Source organism: Notamacropus eugenii, chromosome 2 (genome assembly GCF_028372415.1).
Source record: "Notamacropus eugenii isolate mMacEug1 chromosome 2, mMacEug1.pri_v2, whole genome shotgun sequence".
In the NCBI taxonomy this organism is placed as follows: Eukaryota; Metazoa; Chordata; class Mammalia; order Diprotodontia; family Macropodidae; genus Notamacropus; species Notamacropus eugenii.
Window position 1 is genome coordinate 250845732 of NC_092873.1, and position 24594 is coordinate 250870325.

Sequence of the window (24594 nt, forward strand, 5' to 3'; positions counted from 1 at the left end):
AAAAGCTATAAAACTCCTGCATGGGCATGAATTCAGAGGAAGCACGTGACAGTGGAGCTGGTCAACAAAGCAGGGAGACCTGATTCCAAGTCTCACCACTAACATATACTGGCAATGTCAATCTAGGAAAATCATTAAGGCCAGTTCACTCCGCTTTCCATCTGCAGCTCTTCTGGGGTTTCAATTCCCTAGAATGAAATGCTGGGCACCCTCTGGTGTCTCCCCTCCCATTTCCCTTTCCAGCTTCCTTTTGGGTGTTGGCTTAGATTAGACTGTAAACTCCTTGCAGGCAGAAACCATCTTTTTCTTACTTATTTAATAAATGTTCAATATTCAAAATGTTTATTAAATTCAATAAATATTTATTATACACCTATTATTTGTTAGGCACTGTGCAAAAAGAGACAAAAGACAATCCCAACTCTCAAGGAGCTTACAATCTGATGAGTGAAACAACATGCAAACAAATACAGATAAAACAAGCTACATACAGAATAAATAGGAAATAATTAATCCAGGAAAGCACTGAAATTAAGGGGGGTGGAATGGGGAAAGCTTCCTTTAGGAGGTGAGATTTTATTTGAGACTTAAAGCAAGCCATGTAGGTCAGTAGTTGGAGGTAAGGAGGGAGAGTATTCCAGGCATAGGGGACATCCAGAGTGAATGCCCCAAGCTGTCTTGTTCATGGAATAGTTATAAGGACAATGTCACTGGCTTCAAATGGATTGTGTCATGGAATAAGGGGTAAGAAGACTGGAAGGGAGCTACATTATGAAGGGCTATGAATGCCAAAGAGAGCCTTTTGTATGTGATCCTGGAGGCAATAGGGAGCCATTAGAGTTTATTGAATAGGGGCAAGAGTAGCATGATCTGACCTGTGCTTTAGGGAAATCACATTAGTGACTTACAGAGGATGGACTAGAGTAGGAAGAGACTTGAGGGCTGAAGATCTCCCCATCGAGCCACTGCAATAATCTAGGTGTGAGATAAGGAGGGCCTACACTACAGTGGTGACTGTAGCAGAGGAGAGAAGGAGGTGTAATGGAGAAAGGTTGCAAAGGTACAACTGACAGGTCTTGACAAGAGATTGGGGAGGTGAGAGCTAGTGAGGAGTCCTAGATTGTGAACTTGGGACATAGGGAGGATGATGATGTCCTTTTGCAATGAGGGGTATGAGAGAGAGAGAGACAGAGACAGAGACAGAGAGAGAGAGAGTGTTGTCTACTGGACATCCAACTTGAGATGTCTGAAAAGCAGTTATGGATTGGAGATTAGGTCAGGAAGGGCAGTATAAACCTCTCAGTGCCTCCAGGCAACTCTCTAGAACTACTGTAAGAAGCACAGAAGATCTAGGGATCTTCATTGGCAAAGGAAGTAGCCTTCTGGGCAGTTCCCTATACCAGTTATGTCAAAGGCCATATATGGCTCACAACAGAAACAAGTGCATCCAAAGCTGATTAAAATGTAATTGGGAAATACGTAAAAAAAATTAAACTATAACAAAACATAGATAATGTTAAGATGTGGTTTTCTAGGTCAACTTGTGTCCCCTCCAGGGATCCTTCTATTTGGTTCAGTAACTCCAGTTTGTATTTGACTTTGACATCACTGCCTTACACCAATGAAATCACACTACCCATTTCTTTTTTAAAATGTCATAGATTGGTTTAACATTGAAAGCATATTATTTGAGGCAATTTTTTTTTCTTTTTTCCCCTAGGAGTATTGTGCTAACAAGTTCCATATCACACTTATTTTATGCATGGCCATCATCTTTGATTTACCTTACACTCATTTTAAATGTCTTCAATAAAAGCATTATTAATAAAGTTGGTTATTCAGAAGCATTCACAATATATGCTGCTTCTATGCTGCCATTTATTTTGCCAATTAACACAAAAAGCATTCCAAGGTTTTCTGGGCTGCTTGTCATTAACATTAATAGGTGGTACATATTACACAACTTGCATATCATTAAAAAAGGTGCTACAATGGTATTTATAAAGAATAAAAGATATTCCCTGCACTCAAGGCTTAACTCTAAAAGTTTGTTTCAAACCATGATCAGTAAATAATCAATTATTAATTAATTCCAGCTCTATTCTTTAGAAAACCCTGACTTCTTTCCCTCCCCAACACCATTATGTGGAAGAATTCTACATGCAAAGAAAAATAAGAATCTTCAATTCTAACTACAGGTGGGTACAGGTATTTTCTGCAGTGCACACTCCATTTTTCATGTAGACCTAAATGCACAGTAATCCATACACCAAGGTATGGAGCCCTGATCTAACGTTAGAAAAAAAATCCCTGAATTATTCTCTGTCTTCTTCAACCAAGAATGGTTTAACCAAGGTTAAACCATTTCTCACCCATGTTATTTAGCTTAAAATGAAAGATGAGTGAGACTGTACATATGTAGTTTCATAAATTTCATTATAATTTCTTTTTAGTCTTAAATTTTTGTAATAAGCTATATAAGAAACTCAGAAACTGATTACACCTGTTTAATCACAATTCAGTAATTTGAGTATGGCATCATGCTTTAGAGAAAAATGCTAAATTATGCACTTGACATTTAATTTTTTATTTTTTATTAGAACTAAAAGGTTTCATAATAACAAATAAATTTCAAATGTACTTTATTAGACCTGATAGCTGACTAATTAGAGCTCAAGCAATCATAAAGAAACTTCAAAATTGCTTTTTCAACCAGATGTTGTTTCTCTGGAAAATTTACATATTACAAATATTTTTCTTGTTCTTTTTAGAACTTTTAAGTCTCTTATAAATACAGTGATTGCAATTAGGCACTGTTCTCCATCAGTTTCTATAAAAGACCACAGAGAACAGAGAGTGTTTTCTTAATGATGAATTTCTTAGAAATTTACTTAGAGAAAATTCATCAGAATTATTAGACTAAATGTTGACTCACTACCATGTGAGTTTTTGGTTAAACATATTTGTTAAGTGGGTGGGTTCAACATTATGCTATTTTCACTATGATGACTGAGGTGAAATTATATAACAGGTACTGTGGCAGTGTTTGGGAATCTAGCATCAAATCATCTCACAAATGCACACTTCGTATCAACGACGGCATGACAAAGGTAACAAACTGCTCTCAAATTATATTAATCTGTTGCTAGTTTTTTATTTACCTCAAAGCATAAGGACATGCAGATATATGACAAAGGGTCTCTAAGTGGGGCACCGAATGAGTGAACAAAGGTCACAAAACAAATGAAACTCATGTTCAAAGAGATGACTGAATATTACGTATGCACCAAGAGGTGAATGTTTGCACAGCTCAGTTGGTTCTTAATGTGCCAGGTATATTCAGATAATCACACAACAACATGGGAGAATCCTGGAATGAACTCATTTAATTTAAAAGAATGAGCCACTATTTCATTATTAGCTAGGGCCATGAGAGTCAATTAGGATTTATTAAGCACCTACTACATGCCAGGGACTATACTAAGCTCTGGGGATACAAAGAAGGACAAAAAACAGTTCTAAAAGTGCTTATGGTCTAAATTTTTTTTAAAATTTTGAACATGAACCATCTTTAATTTTTAGCTTGGTTTTCCAATTTCGTGGTAGGAAGTAACAAAGGTTTATAAAGATTCCTATTTGAATATTTATCATAAAATTTGGCTTTTCAAATAAGAGGTTTATTTTTAAAGTTTATAGAAATATATCTAACTTTCTATACTAACATATCCTCTACAAAGGGAAGCTATTTACTTACTTGAAACTAATGTTCTTTAAAACAACACTCCAAACCTTGGAAAACATGTACCTCTCCCATTTGATTCCAAAATAAAGCGAATGCAGAACGACTTTGAATTTTCATAGACTACACCGAAGATGCTCACAGCCACGGAGTCCATGTTCCATCAATGATTTGTTCACTTTCCAGAGTAGAAATCAATTTGATTCTTTTCCTTTAAAAAGGAGGGTTATTTTGGCATTTCCAAGCTACTTTCCCTGTAACAATCACTTTGGAATTCTTTCATTCTCATCTCATTTGGATTTCAGTGCTTCCTCCCACTCGACAGATGACCCAGGGTTCTTGGGAATCACTGGAAATATTGATTGCATTTTACTCCGAAAGTCTTTCATCTAAAAAAAGAAAAACAAATCAGTCATCAAATGTTAAAAGAAGAGGTAAATATCCAAAGCTATTATAAACTGACACCTTTGCTGACTGGATAAAACTGCATTGCTCATGGGTAAAGACCAAAGTGTAACACCGGAATACAAATAAAATGTAGGATCAAATTCTGGTTCTTTTGAAAGAATAGAATTCCTACTTTCCACATTCCAAGTAAGTATTAATCTATGGGCCTTAAAAACACATAAATATCCTATATATAACTAGTAAGATATCTCTAATTACTACAGAAATGGTATTTATTACTGACTCTCAATTTAAAAGATAATGCTGGGAAGGGTGTTGCAAGGTATCTGAAAAAATATGTATCTAAATCCATGGAGTTATGTATAAGAATATACTTTATTTAAGAACTGGAATTATAAAGTAATGAAGCTTTTTTTAAATCCTAAAACAAACATAGCACAATTTACACCTCTAAATGATGGTTTCCCCTTTCAATGAAGCCACTTTGGTAGGCTATACATTTATTTCAGTTATGTTTCTTTGGCTCAAAACATTCTGGTAACTCTTCCTTTGCTAGTGTCTTTATAAGCCTCTGGGGTATATTTTCTAGAATATCAAGGCTGGATTTGATTTTTGTAAAAAGGCAAAGGTCATTCAGAGTCAAGACTGATGAATAAAGTAAATGAACAACTGATTAATAACATTTTTTGTTAAAACAACACACCCTCAAGTGTTTTTTGGAAAGAAACAAATCTTTTTTGTGTGTGGTTTAAAAATTTGTTTCAAAGGTAATTTTGAAAAAAAAAGAAGAGGTTCCAGAAGCTTTTTCAGCAATGGAAGAATCAGTAAGAGAAATTTACAGTCTTCTAAGGTAATTATCTTGAATGACAAGAATAATGGAAGATCTCAGAATCTTTGAGATGCTCTCCAGCCTCCTTATTTCTGTAGAGGGCATCTCCATCCTTCTAGTCTCCCAGGTTTACAAGTCTGGCATTATCCTTATTGTTCACCCTCTCTAACCCCACACATCCACTCAGTTGCCAATACTTGTTGTTTTTAATTCCACAACACCCTGCAACTGACTCCTCTCTAGTTACAGGATAACCTAGTTCCATCCCTAACCATGTCTCATTTACACTACTGCAACAGCTTAGTAACTGGACTACCTGGCTTAGGTTTCTCCTCTCCAGCGCATCACTGGGTTACTAAAGTGATCTTCCTAAAGTACAGGTCTCAGTATGATCACTCCCTTGCTCAACAAGCTAAACACAGTTCCATATTACCTCTGGGATAAAATTCCTGCTTGGCATTTAAAGTATTTCACAATCTGGTCCCAAGAGACCTTTCCAGTTACTATATATTATAGCTCCTCCCACACTCTATGGTTCATCCAAACTGTCCTTTTAGTTGTCCCTCACATGGTGACGGTGTCCCTGGGCACTGGCTGTCCCCTGGAACTTAAAATGTACTCCTTCCTCAGAATTCCTTGGTGTTTTTTAAAGACTAAATTCAAGCCCTATCTTCAAAATGAAGCCTTTCTTGATCTCCCTAGCTCTAGTGCTCTCCCTCTTAAAACTTACCTTGTATTTATTTTGAACATACTTACATACATACATATAAGAACACAGAACATAAGCTCCTTGAGGGCAGTGAGTATTCCATGTTTGCCTTTGTATCTCCAGAGTCTAGTTCCTAGTACACAGCAGGTGTTTAATAAATGTTTGTTGGATGAAAACTTTCATTTGAATGTATAAATGTTGTTGTATATTTTTAAGCCCCTAAACCAGCCCTGTATTTATTTTTGTTCTTGGTTCCTAACCTTCTCAGTTTACTAAGGGATATGAAAGTGAGTACAAAAGGAACTTATAAGTACTCAACTCAGATTAGAGTTTCAGAAATTAGAAAATCTAGTAGAAGCAAACAAAGCCAAAGAAAGGGAATATTTAAAAGTAACAAGATCTCAATGAATTCTTTTTTTGAAAAAAGAATCAGAAGGCAGAGGACATGGCAAACAATGAATAACAATGAAATGTATTCCATTCTTCACATACAGGAAATAATTCATTTATCATGTGGGAAATCATTCCAGAATTTGATGTCTATGTACAGTCAGCCCCTTGGCTTGTTAAAACAAAAATATCAATTAATATAAAGCTAGAAGAATCAAAATGATTTTTTAAAAGGCATAAAATTAAAATAATTTCAATAATTTACATAAGTTACTAACACTGGAAGCTGGGAAATAACTGGAGAAGAGGACATCAACACCGACTACAATTGTTTTATATAGAAATTTAACTGATTTAAATCAAATGCAACAACTAGAAAAGACCTAAAGGGCCCAAAAACCTTCTTGGGTAGAAAAGACTTAACATATGAGGAAAGTAGCAACCAAGTACACCATGGATTTATTGGATTTTATTAAATCCAAAACACTGAATTTTATTAGAAGAAAAATATATTTGTAAAACCTTATGGGGAAGGATAGTGGAAGATTATGAATAGTGTCACCTTATAAACAGTAAGAAATCAATGAAGGGAAAAACCAATATAAAGAAAGCTTGGTGAGAGACCCAACTAAGCAAAGTCATCTCAGGATAAAACTGGAAGGACAAAAGATTAAAAGATTTTTATAACAAACCCTTTTCACCATCAAAGAGAGTCCACCATCACCATCAAAAAACAATTCCAGATGTGCATATAAATGAGGTAGAAATGGCACTTACGAGTACAAAGATGGGAAGAACAGCTAGACAAAGTCATACGTACACAGCAGAGATCTAGCCTGGAGAAGCAATTAATTTTGAAGGAGTTGAGAAATCAATTCTCAGGGTATCTGAAGGAGGGAAAGATATCAAAGGCATGGGAAAAATCTTGGACCTTATTATTATCAAAAAGGTGATCAAGATAACATCAATAACTACTAACTTATATGACTGCTTTCCTATCTACACAAAATTATGAAAATAACAGACATGTATTGAGGGAATCCTCAATAAGAATATTAATAGGCAAGCTTCTGCAAGTAATATTCCATAGCCAATTACATTTTTTACCATCAATTTTATCAATTGACTGATGGCTATACAGAATAAAAGATTCCCCCACTCTCCTTGCTTATTGTCTTATAACTATATTTAAAACTGATTCAAGAAGGTAAACACTTCTTTAAAGGCTATTTACCAATAAAATGCGTATGTTAAAATTATATAAATTTCTTTAAAAGATTTAATAACAAGAGATAACATAGTCCAACAAACCTGAGATCACTAACATCAGGGGAGGCATTAAACAGGGAGATATGCTTGTCAAAGGTATTCATTACTGTCATGGAAGAAATCTGATGTATTAGTATAAGTTGAAAAGAGATTCTGTATAGATGGTGAGGTCCTCCAGATATTCCAGTCATCAGTAACAATGTGCTGATCACATCAAGCTCCAGAATATCACAAGTCTCCTGAATGAAATTAATGACTCAAAAGTTTGGCCTATCTGCACAAAAGAAAAAGAAATACACTGCCTACTATCCAGTCTATGTTAAGAAGTGGAATTAGAATTTTTTAAAATGTGGACAGCATGATGGACTGTCTTTGGGAAACTCCAAAAAGAAATTTTAATGATCCCCTATTTTTCACTGAAAGACAGGTCCAGCTTCTTAAGATCAACACCCTGTAAGAATACTAGTCATTGCAAATTGATAAATGGTCAAAGGATATGAAGAGGCAATTTTCAGAAGAAATGAAAGGTAACTATGGTTACATGAAAAAAATGCTCTAAAAATCACTACTGATTAGAGAAATGCAAATTAAAACAACTCTGAGGTACCACTTCATACTTATCAGATTGACTAAAATGACAGAAAAGGAAAATGACAAATGGTGGAGGGGACATAAAAAAATTGGGACATTAATACACTGCTGGTGAAGTTGTGAACTGATTCAACCATTTTGGAAAGCAATATAGAAATATAATACTGTGCATACCCTTTGATCCAACAATACCACTGCTAGTTCAGCATCCCAAGGAGATTTCCCTCCACCCCACCTCCCAAAAGATGGAAAGGACCTGTATGTATAAAAATATTTATAGTAGCTCTTTTTGTGGTGGCAAAAAATTGGAGATTGAGCCCACCAAAGGAGGAATGACTGAATAGGTTGTGGTATATGATTGTGATAGAAGACTATTGTGCTTTAAGAAATGACAAGCAGGATGCTTTCAGAAAAACCTGGAAAGACTTACATGAACTGATGTAAAGTAAAGTAAGAAGAACCAGAAGAACATTGTACACAGTTAACAGCAATATTATTTGATGATCAACTGGGAATGATTTCGCTATTTCAGCAATACAATGATCTAAGACAATTCTGAAGGACTAATGATGAAAATGCTATTTCCACAGAAAGAACTGATGGAGTCTGAATATAGATTGAAGCATATTTCTTTAAACTTTATTTTTCTTTTTGGTCTGTATTTTCTTTTGCAACATGGCTAATATGAAAATGTTTTGCATGACTGCACATGTACAATTTATATCAAATTGTTTTCCTTTTCAAGGAAGGGAGAGGGTAAGAAGAGAGAATTTGGAACTCAAGTTTTTTTTAAAAAAAAATGTTAAAACTGTTATTAATGTAATTGAAAAAATGTTAAAATTTGTTTCTGTCAAAAAAAAATCGATACTCTACAAAAAAAGAATTACATTTTTAAAAGGGCAATGGAGAGCATGACCATACTATAAAACACTACAAACAAGGAATTATAAAGAGAAATTGAATAAATAATTTCATCAAATTATAACTGAAAAGTAAACTGGTTATGTGGCAAGAGTGTGACATAAATGTAGGATGGCCCATGTACTCTACTAGTATAACTGCAGTATCAAGATAAAATAGAGAAGGACTTTATCAAATTTATTGGAAGTTATGGACAAGAGCTGCACAAGATATGCAGGCATGCAAATAGCATGACTAGACAGAATAATTACAATGATAGATCATAAAATTATCTGACTATTTGAGAAAGATCTCAATTTCCAATTTAAAAAAAAAATTACTTCTTAAGATTCTGGAATCATAAAGTTTTAACTACAGCAACACACTGTTCTCTTTCATGCTAGAAGACTATAAAACTGACTCATGTAACAAGCCTAATATGAAACCAACAATCCTTTCCATGTTTCATATAAGTAATCTATAACTTCAAACTTTGCTATATTCAGCAATCTCCATCTATAAACTAGCAAAAATAATATATAGTCTTCACTTTACAGAACAAATGTAACCCTTCAAAGTTGATTATAAAGCAAACCCTATTCACTTAGACAAAATGAATACTCACATTATGAAAATGATGCCTTCCTATGAGAAAAAAGATCATTTACAAATCTAAATAAAATGAAGTAATACATCTAAGGCATTTTGCAAACCTTAAAGAATTACATAAATATTAGTTGTTATTATTAAGTTGAAATCTTTTCGTAAGGAAGTGTTTAAGAGAGCTGTCAGTCCTATAGTATGTGAGCAATACTGTTCTACCAGCACTTAACTTTTTCAACTGACATATCCTCTCAATTTTTAGCTATCCCACTACTTTCTTAGAACCACAAAAATTTCCTTACACGGCTATGAATCCCAACTCTACATATGTGTCCCATTCAATTTCCTTTTCTCCAAGTACTTACAGCACAGAGTAATGCTAGGTAGCATTAATACCAGTGGGCTTAACAAATGATATGTCTACAAAATTTTCTATGAAAGTTCCTTTAGAGATGTAATTATTAACTTTAAATTAAATTTCTGGTAAACAGTAAAAATATCTTTATGTCACAAATAAAATCCCATTAAAATGCTGTTGCCAGTGGACAAGAATAAATAACATTTGTGAAAAGTAATAATGGTTCATAAAGATTATCTGATTATAATATTTATCATACATGAATCTTTTATGGGAGAGCTGGACTGTACATTCACTGATATAGGGAAATATCAGTGGTGAAACTCTTCCTACAAATACGAAATGGCAACAGCTCTGCAGTTTGAAGTCTTAGAAAGCTGCCTGCGGCACAAAGAGATTATTCAAGGTCATGTGGCCAGTGTATTTTCAAGGTAGGACTTGAGTTTGAGCTTTCCTTATTCCAAGGTCAGCTCTCTATCTACTATGCTACCCTGTCTCTCCAACATTTTTGTTTATAGGGCATTATTTGACCAGGAGTATACTACTGGTTATCTGAATTCTGTAGGTAACACTCAATATAATCACATATTCTATGCATCAACTTTCAGTGTTGTTCAGTCATTTCAGTCACGTCTTGCCTCTTCTTGAGGCCATTTGAGGTTTTCTTAGTAAGGATACCAGAGTGGTTTTGCCATTTCCTTCTCCAGTTCTCAAGGAAAGGAGACCGAGTTAAGTGACTTGCCTGGAGTTATGTAAGAATTAAGAGCCTGAGGCCAGATTTGAATTCAAGAAGATGAGTCTTTCTAAGCCCAGCACTCTATCCACTGAACCAAATAGGTGCCACAGAAAATACACTTATTTGAAAACTCTGAATGGATACTACTTTGTTTCAAGATGATGAATAACAGAACCAAAACTTAAACATAAACTGTATCATAACTTTTCAAAGACATCCTCCTGATTATACAGGTTTGCACTTGAGTGTTATATTCAATTCCTCATTTGGACTCGTTCCACATACTGACTCAGTTGCCACAACTAGATCTTGCCGTTCCCCACCTTACCTCTATCTTCAAAACTCAGTTCAAATGCCACTTCCTACATAAGACCTTTCCTGAGGGTGTCTCACTCCACCTCTCTGGTGTCCTTCTGTTACCTTCCATTTATTTTATATATATGTTGTATATATGTATAAGTGTGCATGTTGTTTCCCCTAGTAAAAGGCACAGACAATTTCAGATTTGCTTTTGTATCCCTTAGTGCCTGGCATATAGTAGATGCTTAATAAATGCTTACTGATTTTGAAACTTGGCCAAAGTAAATTCATTTTAATAATTTCATAGACCACAAAAATATAAAATGTCAGGCAGATGAAAGACTTTATTTCATTCAATCAACAATAAACTGCATAAAACAGTGCTATAATGTTTTTACTATACTGCAAACTAGAGTATCTGGTGTTCTGTTCCTAAATGATGCTACAGAGTGTGACATGTCATTGCATCGACAAGTAAGTTACTTCAATTAGCCCATCTTCTCCTTACAATATTTCCTTAATCATGGTACAGCAGAATATTTTTCTATCTTCACAATGAAATATTATGATAAGCTTCTCCATTCAGCATGGCAAGGTAAATGATAATTTTCCAGGGAGTACCCCTGACAAATGTCAACTTGATATAGTTTAACTGAAAACTGCTGTTTAGATTATATTGCAGAAGCCAGTCTTTTGTTTCTGATTAGAAGTTAAAATCTATAGTATTCCTGAGATGAAAGATATTTAAACATTTCACATTAATTTATTTACATTATTACATTAGCATATATACTAATGTAGACTATATAGTCCTAGCTTTGCATTTTCCCAGTTGCCCCGAGCAGCCTCCTTTTAAATGATACTCTCTAGAGAATCTTTACTCCTTTCCAAAGCCCTACCATCTCACATGCACAAAGCTTAGAATCTATACTAAAGTCAATTGATTTAGAAATAAAAGCTAATGTGTAATGTTCTGAGAAATACAATCCTTGAAAGTAATCATTCAAACAGCCAATTTTTATTATAGTGAATAACATTACGGCACAATTCAAAAGCAATCTTCTATTAACAATGAAGTAAACTGAGCAATAGGGGTTGCTTCTACAGCCCCTACTTAAGTGTCAAATACCCAGGGTGACTGGGAATTTTGCCTATCTTAAGGCTTTTGGTAGCAGGGTGTTGCTAAGACCCTGCCCAATGAGAACAATTTGTAACATTCTTTGATTTAATACCCCAACATGCTCAGTATCTAGAGACAGTTCTCTAAAGTGATTTCACTAAGTTGAGTTTTATTTTTACCAACTGTAAAATTTAGTGATATTGCCTTTTGTCTGCCAAATAAATTACAGTAACTGTTCCACCTCTGTCAGGATTTTTTCTAAAAGCCAATCATATACTTTACTGTGTTAAATAATCTCTAATAGCTGCAGATCACTGTTATTTTCCTATCTTAGCCTAATGATTCCACCTCATCTGGCAAAATCAAGAGCACCTAAAAGCAGCTTCCATTTCATAATGTCTTTTTAATGTGCACTGCTGACAGTATGTCACAGGGAGAAAAAAAAAGCTTTAGGATTGCTCCATTATGGAAAGTAGTTGTAAGTCTTGCTTAGATTAAAATGATAAAAATGGCTTTCTTGATCAAGTGAATCCTAGAATTAAAGTTTTCAAACACGGTTCTTCCAATGTTCAATATGCAAATTAGGCCAGTCTAGGTTTCTGGAAGACTCAGTTGTCTACTTTTAGTTCAAGTGACAATAAAAAATTGCTTATATTAATTTCTACATGATAATTAAAGTCTCGATAGAGAAATATTAACTGGTAGCAAAATATGGTACACACATATCTTGTCCTTAGTCTACTTCAACATTTCTATACCCCACACAACCTATGCTCAGTTCTGAAGCATTCATTCTGTCTATGTGAATAGGTACACTGTTACTCTTATTCCCAGTCTCCTTCCTCATCATTAGTGTCACTAACAATTCTGGAGATATCACAAAAAGTGAGTAAAACTGAGAAAAGATGTCCTGTGAATAATTCACTAATGTTCATTTTGGACAGCTGTTAAATTTTTATATATAGTAGGGACAGTGTTACCTTTACTCATAAATAAAAACTATGCTTTTAGAGTTCAAAAGAGAAGTCAATAGTGTCTTCTGCTAAAATGGAGTAAAAATTTTAAATAAGTATAAAAATAAAACCTTTTAAAATATTCAGAATTTCAAATTTAGATTATTAAGACACTCTGATCACTGATTATTAAAAAACCACATCACCAACAATTACATAAACCCTGAAGACTAAGTAAATAGTTGTATAGTTAGCATCCAACATTATTACATCATTTATGGAAATGTTCCTCTAAAACCTTACTTTAACAGCTCACTTTAGCACGGAACTTCTCAAAAATTTGCCCATCAGAACACAGGCTCTAGAGTTGGAAAAAGTTCAATAACGGGTCCATCAATGCACTATGTATGTTGTCTAAGGAGTATATTAAGTTCTGAGAACCTCATTATTAAAAGGTTGTCTACTAGGAGACTGTTTGTTAGTCACAGCAACTCAGGAAGCCTATCTACTAAGGCACAGAGAAGCTACTGAGATTTGCATCAGCAATAGAAGTACTTGTGATAATAAAAACATAGATATTTCATAGTGAAGTATATTAAAAACATGCCTTCTGTACTTCCTTATAGTTTTCTGAGAATGAAATGTAATCCGTATGCTTCATGCAAACAATTAAACATTAAACCTAACAAATCAATAAAATTATTAACACCTGAATAAGAGATTTCCCCTCCCCTCCAATAACTCATAAGCAAATCCTGACCTTGGCTTCCCAAACCTATCATTTATATCCCTGTCAGGCAGCACAATGAGTGCTTGCTTCATGGAAGATTTAGACCATGTCACAGAATACTGACATCCCACATTACTTAAGGGATTTTGGTTTCAGGATACTGGATCTTAACAAAATGAATAATTTATATCTATAATCTGAAAACTTAACTTTATACTCTGTTGGGAAAATACAGGCCAACAAGAGAGAGATAATAAGAAAAAGAACAGTTAAGTAAGGAAGAAGAAAGTGTAGTAAACTAATTGTATCTCTGCACTTTTGTTCTTTCCAAACTGTTCCTTTTCTGAGATCCTTAACTCTCAAATTTCCCTTGGTAATCCTAACCTGTCCTTCCACCTCCCTCCTCTGCTCACTTCTCCTTAACTTCCCTTTGCTCTGGCCCCTGTACCCTTTCCTTGTTCTCTCTGTCCTCCTTTGCTTCACTCTCTTCTTCACACTCTCAAGCCTCTAGTTGGACATTTCAATGAGGCACTTAAATGCTTTGTCTCCTTATTCTTTCACTGTTTTCACCCAAATCCCCAAACTCAGATTATCTCCATCATTCCTGTTTTTCTTTCACTTCTATGCTGGACCACAGTTGGAAATTACTTGGCAAATTTCAACTCCAAGGAGGGAAATATTTTCTAACAATTATTTCTATCCACAAGTAAAACGAGCTACCTCAGAAAAGAGAGCTGAGGGTAGCTCTGAGAAGTATCCACACTTAGTAGGCTAGACCCATCATTGTAGTCTCCAAGCAGACTTGATGAGCACTTGTCAAAGATAATGTAGAAAAGATTCCCATTTAGGTATGGCTTGGTAAAGATGAGCTCTGAGGTCCCTTCCAAACCTTAAGGTTCTATGTCTAACTTTGTAAATGATGCTAGAAGATCTAAAATCGTGTTGACTGAATCCACTTTATAAATTCATGCTATCTAAAAAATTTCAAGTGGATTCTCATAGCTACATGACAATCCTTCTACTTGCCTGCAGCTGACTTCAGTCCTACAGGTGGTGTTCCAAACCTCTCTCAAGCCTCTGATGCCATACCTCCACCTCTTCTCTCAGCAGGCCTTTTTACATGACTTTGCAATGTAATTAGATTCTAAGTTTCTTGAGGGCAAGGACTGTCTTTTGTCTCTTTTTGGTACCTCCAGCACTTACGTGTATCTGACACATAAGAAATGGTTAATAATGTTCAATGAATGAATTGCTGAGAAATTCAAGGCCTCCAGTCATGAGTTCCCTCAATTTCCCTTCTCTTGCACCTCAAAAACTTCTCTACTTCTTCATCAGTTCTGTCCTCCAAGTTCAGTTTTCACAGATGGGGTAGTCTGCTTTCACACCAGAGCTAACCTTTTCATTTGTGTCTTTAATCCTCATCCCTTTACTTCATCGATTTTTCCATCTCTCCTATCCTACTGGCTCTTTCCCCTGTGTATATAAATACGATAATCAAGTCTACTTTACTATAAAAATAAAACAAAAACTCTTCCCCTTGACTCAACCACCCACTCCCATATTTCTCCTTTTCTTCTCTTTCTATACTTTTAGATAGAGAAGTCAATCCTCTCCTCTGCCTCTACTTCTTCACTCTTCAACTACTACAATCTGGTTTCCCTCCCTACCACACGACTGAAAACACTTTCTCCAAAGCCACCAATGATTTCTTAACACCCCAATGGCCTCTATTCAGTTCTCCTCCTCTCTGATCTTGCTATGGCATTTGCTATTGTTGCCCATTACCTCCTGATATCCTCTTTGCCTTAGCTTCCAAAATACTGTTGTTTCCTACCTGGCTGACCATATTTTCTTAGTCTCTCCTTTGCTGATTCATTGCCCAATGCTAGCCCCTTAAGTGTAGGTGTTCCTCAAAGCTATCCTCAGGATTTTTTTCATCTTTCTCTAATTTCCCTCTCCTTGATGTTCTCATAAAGTAATCCCATGGCTTCAAGTATTCACTTCTTTGTAAATGCCTCTTAAATTTATTCTTAGTCCCAAACTCTCCCACATGCTCCAGACACCTACTTGATAGATACCTTCCAATCAATCAATTAATCAGTTTTTTATTAAGCAACTATATGCCAGACACTGTGCTAGTCATTAAGAATATAAATACAGAGAATAAAATAATTCCTACTCACAAGGAACTTATGTTCTAATGAGAGAAACAAGTATATATAAAAATATGGACAATATAAATATAAAGTTAATAAACACTAGCATGTACAAATTAGTTTAGAAAGGTGGTTTGGAACAGAACCCTAGCAGATGAGGGGGAAGGGTTAAATCCTGGTAGAAACAAATGAGGTCTATGAGCTGAAGTGCCCAGAGAACAGAAGGCCCCCAGATCTCTCGTCTTGTTTCTAGCTAGATCTTTCCAGCCATAGCTAAAGGAAGCAACCCTTGTGGAAGAGGGACCTCCTATCCCCAATAACACCAGTCACCAGCTGAGAGCCAGTGAACAACAAGTAAGTCCATGAGCCTGGAGAACAATAGTACACACCCAACTACTAGCCCTGTTTCCAGCCTAGCCTCTGTAGTCATGGTCCAGGGAAGAAACCCCTGAGCACATGTGACCTGCTAACTTGCTCTGCAGGTACTGCAGTCGCCACTTCCTCAGGAGTCACTGAAGACTTGAAAAAGAAATTTCTTACAAATAAAAGTCCTTGGTAATGTAAAATGGTTCAACATCAGAAACCAATGTGGTTTTATTACAGAAAATTATATTAAAGATGATGTATCACTTTCTGCTTTGCCACTGCACCCAAAGGACCATGGGATTTTTCTGATACTTAAAGCTAAAATCTCCTATATATGTAGTCTTGGGCTATTAGAATGGAGCTTGAAAGCAGGGGTTGTCTTTTTTATTTGCATGCCCAACACTTTTCAAAGAGTAAGTGCTTAATACCCATATCCAACAAGTGGTTATTCAGTCTCTGCTTGAAGACCTAGTACCTCCAAAGGCAGCCCACTCCATTTTTGGTCAGCTTTAGTTCCTTTGGACATTCTCTTTCTTTCCTCAATAAATTCAATGCCTGATTCACAGTCTTTCTTTACCCCAACTCCTACCCTCATGCTAGGAAGCTTCAACATACCTACTGACATTCCCTCAGATCCCCTAACTTCCCAAGCTCCTCTCTTCTCAATTCCCATGACCCTCACTTCAGATACAGAGATGGTCATACTTCAATCTAACCATCATCCACAAGTGTTCTATTTCCATATTAATGAATTCTAAAATTCCTTTATCTGTCATCTTCTATCTTCTACCTTTCTTGATGACTAAAGCTGATCTCCACCTTCACTGTAATCTCTAATTCCTCTACCCTTCAGGTTTTTCCTAGGCCATTCCCTCCTGCAAAGGCTACATTCCCCCTCCCTTCCAAACTTGAACCCCTGGTGAAACAAGTCAACTCTACAATATCCTCCACTCTTGAATCCTTGGGCCTTGCCAAACCTAGACTGCTCTATCTGCCACATCTGTTCCTATTTGCATGCTATGAATAGACAAAGCAGAGGAAGAAAAATCACAAAACCAAGCTGAGTACACTACAAACTTATGTTGTCTAATCTCAATTAGACTTTCATTGTAGCAAAATAATTCTTCTACCCAGCCCTAGTTGATGATAACAATAGCATTTACGTAGTATGAAGTTTACAAAGCACTTTATAAATATTATTTGTTATTACACTCTCCACACCAGCAACTCCAAGCCCCACAGCATCATTCTGCCTGCACTCCTAGTAGACTTCATAAGACCTAATTTCACACTTCATCCACATGTCATTCACCAAGCTTTTTCTCCCTTCCTATTTACCTCACATCATTTGGATTTTTCCCCCACTCTTTTCCATCTCCTTCTTCCCCTGATTCCCACCCCATTCTCTCCAGAAAAATGTCCCCATTATTGTCAGTCTAACTTTCAATCTCTCCCTAATGGTTTCTTCCTCTCTACCTACATGTCTCCACCATTATTAAAATACCATTTCTGCTTGTCATTCCATCTTTCTCCTTTCCTTCATGGCTAAACTCCTTGAGAAAGCCTCTATTTCCCTTTCATTTTCTTCTGAAACTTCTGACTTATAATCTCATCTTTTAACTGAAAATCCCTCTCCAAAGTGACAAATTACTTCTTAATTGCCAACTCTAATGGTCTTTTCTTGATCATCGTTCTTGACTCCTTTACAGCATCTGACACTATGGATCACCTTCTCTGGTCTCTAGGTTTTCATGACAGTGTTCTCTTCTTGACTGTCTGACCACTCAGTCTACTTTGCTGGATCTTCATCCATATCATACCCACTAATACATCCTTCAAGGATCTGTCCTGAGCCCTAGTAATTTTCTCTATATACTATTTTACTTGGTGAACTCATCAGCTCTCTACAAAAGATTACTTCCAAATCAATATATTCAGTCAGAATCTCTCCTGAGCTGTAACAGCAAATCACCAATTGCCCTCTGGACATCTCAAAATTATGTCCCCTAAGTATCTTGTATTCAAAACATATTTTATTATTTTTCCCTCCAATCCTCTCATTTTCCCAATTTTCCTATTACTATGGAGAGCACCACCATCACTCTAGTGATCCAGGCACACAATCTTGATGTTATCCTCAACAAGTCACTTTACTCACTTAACACATCCAATCTGTTGACAAATCTTGTCATTGCTATCTTCGTGACTTATCTTGTATGTGTCCCTTTTCTCCCTTCACAGAACCACCATACTAGTTCAGGCCTTCATCACTCTTTGTACCAAGTGTTCTGCATGCCTCATCTCTCTTCCAACTCCAACCTATTTTCCACATAACTTTCCAAGTAATTTTTCTAAAGCACAAGTCTCACTATGTCCCTCTGCACTTAATAAATTCCAGTGGTTCCTTATTACCTATACAATCAAATATACTCTCTGATTGGCATTGAAAGCTCTCCACAACCTGGTCCCTTCCAACCTTTTCAGTCTTCTTACACTATACCCCTCTCTATACAATCTGAAATCGAGGTATACTGGCGTACCTGATGTTCTTCAGACACATTTCATCTTTGTACCTTTGCAGTGGTTATACTCTGGGCTCAAATACTCTGCCTCCTCACCTTCCCACCTTAGTTCCTTGGCTTATTACAAGACTCATCTCAAATCTGCCTTCTGTAGGAGGTCTTTCCTAGTCCGCAGTTGTTACTGCCTCCCCTTTTGCAATTACTTCCCATCTACTCTGTATATATCTGACATGTGGCTTGTCATTTATACACATGCTGTTTCCCTCACTAGAATGTAAGCTCTCTGAAGACAAGGACTGTTTTTGTCTTTTTATCCCCAGCACTTAAGAACAGGGCCTGATACACAGTATGTGCTTAACACTTACTGATTGTTGGGAAGGTTTTTTTTTCCTCATACCAAGTCTAAATTTGCCTTCACACAACATCCATTCAGCTTCCCGCTCATTCTCCAGTCTCTCTCATCTCTAATCTTTTTTTGTTTTATTTTAAAAAGTTTTAATGATGATTATATGTAATGGGGACAAGCCAAATGCATTTCTAGTAAGATCAGGGGTGAAACAAGGATGTTCATTATCACCACTGTTATTCAATATGGTACTAGAAATGTTAGCTATTGCCATAGGAAAAGAAAAAGAAATTGAAGGAATTAGAATGGACAAAGAAGAAACTAAGTTATCACTTTTTGCAGATGATACGATGACATACTTAGAGAATCCTAGGGAATCAAGTAAAAAACTACTTGAAATAATAACCAACTTTGCTGTCTGTGATAAAGGCCTCATTTCTAAAATGTATAGAGAACTGAGTCAAATGTACAAGAATACAAGTCATTCCCCAATTGATAAATGGTTAAAGGATATGAACAGGCAGTTTTCTGAGGAAGAAATTAAAGATATCTATAGTCATATGAAAAAAATGCTTTAAATCACTATTGATTAGAGAGATGCAAATCAAAACAACTCTGAGATACCACATCACACCTATCAGATTGGCTAACATGGCAGAACAGGAAGATGACAAATGTTGGAGAAGATGTGGGGGAGTTGGAACACTAATTCATTGTTGGTGGAGTTATGAGCTGATTCAATCAGTCAGGAGAGCAATTTGGAACTATGTCCAAAGGGCTACAAAAATGTTCATACTCTTTGACCCAGCAATATCACTTCTAGGATTGTATCTCAAAGAGATCAAAAACATGGGAAAAGGTTCCACATATACAAAAATATTTATAGCAGCTGTCTTTGTGGTGGCCAAGAACTGGAAATTGAGAGGATGCCCATCAACTGGAGAATGGCTAAACAAATTGTAGTATATGAATGTAATGGAACACTATTGAGCTATAAGAAATGATGAACAGAAAGACTTCAGAGAGGCCTGGAAGGACCTATGTAAACTGAGGCTGAGTGAAAGGAAGAGAAGGACCTAAAAAATTCCCAATGGACCCTTGAGGCAAAATGCCTTCCACATCCAGAGAAAGAACTATGGAATTGAATCACAGAATGAAGCAGACCATTTTCTCTTGTGTTATGTTTTGTTTTGATGGTTTCTCCCATTCATTTTAATTCTTCTATGCAACATGACTAATGTGAAAATGTGTTTAATAAGAATGTATGCATAGAACCTATATAAAATTGCATGCCGTCTCAAGGAGGGAGGAATGGAGGGAGGGGGAAAAAAATCTATGATATATGGAAGTGATTGTAGAACACTGAAAACTAATAAAATACAAAAAAATATATGTGTGTAGAACCCACATAAGACTGCATGCTGTCTTGGGGATAGAGAGGGAAGGGAGGGGAAGAAAACTGAAGACTTATGGAAGTGATTGGTGAAAACTGAAAACAAATAAATTTTTTTAAAAAAGTTTCAGGGGGTGGAGCCAAGATGGAGGACAGATCTGCTCTAGCTCTACCCCCCCAACCCATAAAATACCTGTAAAAAATGACTAAACAAATTGTAGAGCAGCAGAAACCACAAAATGACAGAGTAAAACAGATTTCCTGCTCAAGGGAGCCTGGAAGGCCAACAGGAAAGGTCTATCACACCGGGCTCAGACCGGAGCGCCGCCCAACCTGGGCCACATGGCAAGGACAGGACTGGAACAAGCTTTAGGGTACAGAATCATGGGCAGCAGCTGTGGTTCCCAGACTTCTCAACCCACAAACGCCAAAGACAGCTTCAAAGGTCGATAAGAAAGCTCTTTCACCTGGGTGAGAGGGGAGCATAGTCTGGGTCCAGCCCCGGCTCCAGGGCAGCAGCAGCCACTTTTGGAGCCCTCAGCCTAAAGACATTGGGGAATCAAGCAGCTGGTCTGGATCTCAGCCCTGAATGGTGGTCCTGGGGTGAGGAGGAGTACTTGCACTGGAGTGGTGGAGCTGATGACAGCTGTGGAAAGGGAACCCTACTTGAAGTTCCAGGGCAGAAAAGAGTGCTTGTGGTTGCTCACAAACCAAAAAGCGCAGGCCAGGAGAAGAGTTAACTCCTCTCCCTTGATTGTGCCACCTTGAAGGGACTGAGAACTTACAGGTTCCTAGAGATATCTCAGAGCACAGCTGCACAAACTCTCCGAAGCCTAGGGTAGTATACCCTCCATTTGATAAAGGACTCAAAAGTCAAGTAACTGGCTGGGAAAATGCCCAAAGAAGGGGGGAAAAAATAAGACTATAGAAGGTTACTTTCTTGGTGAAAAGGTATTTTCTACCATCCTTTGGGATGAGGGAAAACAAAGCATACTATCAGAGGAAGACATCAAAGTCAAGGCTTCTACATCCAAAACCTCCAAAAAAAAAATTGCAAAGGTCTCGGGCCATGGAAGAGTTCAAAAAGGATTTTGAAAATCAAGTTAAGAGAAGTGAAGGAAAAACTGAGAAATGAGGGCAATGCAAGAAAATCATAAAAATGAGTTAACAGCTTAGAGATCCAAAGAAATGTTAAAGAAAATAATACCTTTAAAAATAAACTAACTCAAATGGCAAAAAGATATCCAAAAACACCAATGAGGGGAAGAATGCTTTAAAAAGCAGAATTGTCCAAATGCAAAAGGTTCAAAAGCTCACTGAAGAAAACAGATCTTTAAAAATTAGAATGGAGCAGATGGAAACTAATGACTTTATAAGAAACAAAGAAATTATAAAACAAAACCAAAAGAATGAAAAAAATGGAAGACAATGTGAAATATCTCATTGAAAAGACAACTGACCTGGAAAATAGATCCAGGAAAGATCATTTAAAAATTAACGGCCTCCCCGAAAACCATGATCAAAAGAAGAGCCTACACATCATCTTCCAAGAAATTATCAAGGAAAACTGACCTGATATTCTAGAACCAGAGGGTAAAATAGAAATGGAAAGAATTCACCAATCACCTCCTGAATCCTTTCAGGAGGGAAATCCCAAAAGGGAAACTCCTAGGAATATTGTAGCCAGATTCCAGAGTTCCCAGGTCAAGGAGAAAATATTACAAGCAACTAGAAAGAGGCAATTCAAGTATTGCAGAAATACAATCAGGATGACACAGGATTTAGGAGCTTCTACACTAAGGGATCAAAGGGCTTGGAATATGATATTCCAGAGGTCAAAGGAGAGAGGACTAAAACCAAGAATCACCTATCCAGAAAACCTAAGTATAATACTTCGGGGGAAAAAAATGGAATTTCAACGGAACAGAGGACTTCCAAGCATTCCTTTTGGAAACACCAGAGCTGAATAGAAAATCTGACTTTCAAATACAAGAATCAAGAGAAACATGAAAAGGTAAACAGGAAAGAGAAGCCTTAAGGAACTCATTAAAGTTGAACTGTTTACACTCCTACATGGAAAGATGTCATTTGTAACTCATGAGACCTTTTTCAGTATTAGGGTGGTTAGAGGGAATATATATGTAAGTGTGTATGGGTATGTATGTATGTGTATATTATATACACACACACGTAGGTATGTATATATACATGGGTATATTGTATACGTATGTACGTCTATGAGTGTATATATGCATATGTATGTGTATGTGTATATACACACACACGCACACACATACAGACAGAGGGCACAGGGTGAGCAGACTATGAGGGGAGAATACCTAAAAAAAAAAATACAATTTACTGTTGAATGGAATGCGCTAGGAGTAAGAGAAAGGGAGAGGGGTACAATGTAGCAAATCATCTCACATAAAAGAGGGAAGACAGAACTTTTACAATGGAGGGGAAGAGGGGGGAGATGAAAGAAAATAATTGAGCCTTACTCTCATGGGATTTGGCTTAAGAAGGAATAACACACTCCACTGGATATGGAAATCTATTTTACCCTGCAGGATGGCAAGGGGGAAGATGCTAAGAGAGCGAAGATAATAGAAGGGACAGCAAATTGGGAAAAGGGATAATCAGAAATAAACACTATTGTGGGAGGATAGGTCAAGGGAGACAATGGAATAAATAGAGGGTAGGCTACGACAGAGAGAAATGTGGTTAGTCTTTTACAACATAACTATTATGAAAGTGTTTTGCATTGTTACACATGCATGACGCATACTGAATTGCTTGTTTTCTCAAAGAGGATGGATGCAGAGGGAGGGAGAGAATATGGAACTCGAAGCTTTAAGAATGAATGTCAAAAATTGTTTTAGCACGCAACTGGAAATTAAGCTATACAGGCAATGTAGTATAGAAATCTATTTTGCCCTACAGGAAAACAGAGGGGAAGGGGGATGGAAGAAGGGTGGGTAATAGAAGGAAGGGCAGACTGGAAGAAGGGGTGGATGGGATGCATGCTGTCCTAGAGTGGGGGGTGAGGAGAGATGGGGAGAAAATTTTGAATTCAAATTCTTGTGGACATGAATGCTGAGAACTGAAAAATAAATAAATTACATATATATATATATATGACAGTTTTAATGATGTTTTGATTTACATTACCAACATTTACAGATTACTCCTACTCTGTGAGAAGCCTTACAAAGTATTACTTTACAAAGTAAAACAATTAAGCAAAACTAATAATACAGTGACTTCATATACAAGCAACATTCCACCTCTGTAGCACCCCCTTCTCACTTATTTTTATTAAAAAAAAGAACAAAGTTTATTTTCTCTCCCATTCCATTTAAGGGAAAAGTAAAACAAAGTTCTTCCACCAAATATGTATACAGTCAAGCAAAACAAATTCCTGCACTGGCTGAATACCAAAATATCTATGTCTCAATCTGCACAGCAAGTAGAGAGTATGTTTTGTCATCAGTCCTCTGAAATCATGGATGGTCTTTCTGTTGATCATAATTTGTAGTTTTCAAAGGTGTTTGTCTTTTACACTGCTGTTGTATAAAAACTGTATAAGTTATTCTGATTGTGCTCATTTTATTCTTCATCAACTTACATAACTCTTCAAAACTCTTCATTTTCATGATATTGATGTTACAGCATAAAATTTTCTTCTGGTTCTGCTTACTTTATGATGCATCAGTTCATGGAAGTCTTTCCAGATCTCTCTGAAAGCATCTATTTCCTCATTTCTTACCATGACCTGGCTTTTGCAAATGTGCCAAAATAAGTTTCCTGATACTGACCATGTCACTCCCCTATTCAAACACTTCCAGTGGTTCTCCACAACTCAGAAACACACACACACACACACACACACACACACACACACACACACACACACACACCCCTAGTCTCCTCAGTGTGGCACTAGTGTCTTCTTCTATAATTTTTCCAACTTTATTTCATTCCATTCATCTTCATTTTCCCTTTCCTATTGGATTACTAGCTGCTTCCTATTCCCTTGTCCTGCCTCCGTAAGTATCTGTACATTTGCTCAAATCATCCTGAATGTCTGGGATGTTCCTTTTTCGTCCTTTCTTCCTTGTGCCCTCCACCCCCAGTCCCAAAATGCTCATTTCAAAATCTAGTTCAGATATCACC

At 36.5% G+C, this 24594-nt stretch overlaps 1 protein-coding gene across 4 annotated transcripts in view; it reads right to left on the minus strand.

Moving 5' to 3' along the window:
• Positions 1 to 1858: 1858 nt before the first annotated feature.
• The window catches only part of TMEM242 (transmembrane protein 242), a 59484-nt gene continuing 36748 nt past the window's right edge, over positions 1859 to 24594 (minus strand). For 2 of the 4 annotated variants that reach the window (XM_072643781.1, XM_072643780.1), the window contains one exon: positions 1859 to 4128. In XM_072643781.1, coding sequence (XP_072499882.1) covers positions 4030 to 4128 — 99 coding nt within the window. In that variant the 3' untranslated portion in view covers positions 1859 to 4029. The remainder of the gene's footprint in view (positions 4129 to 24594) is intronic. The other 2 variants (XM_072643778.1, XM_072643779.1) reach the window with 1 other exon arrangement.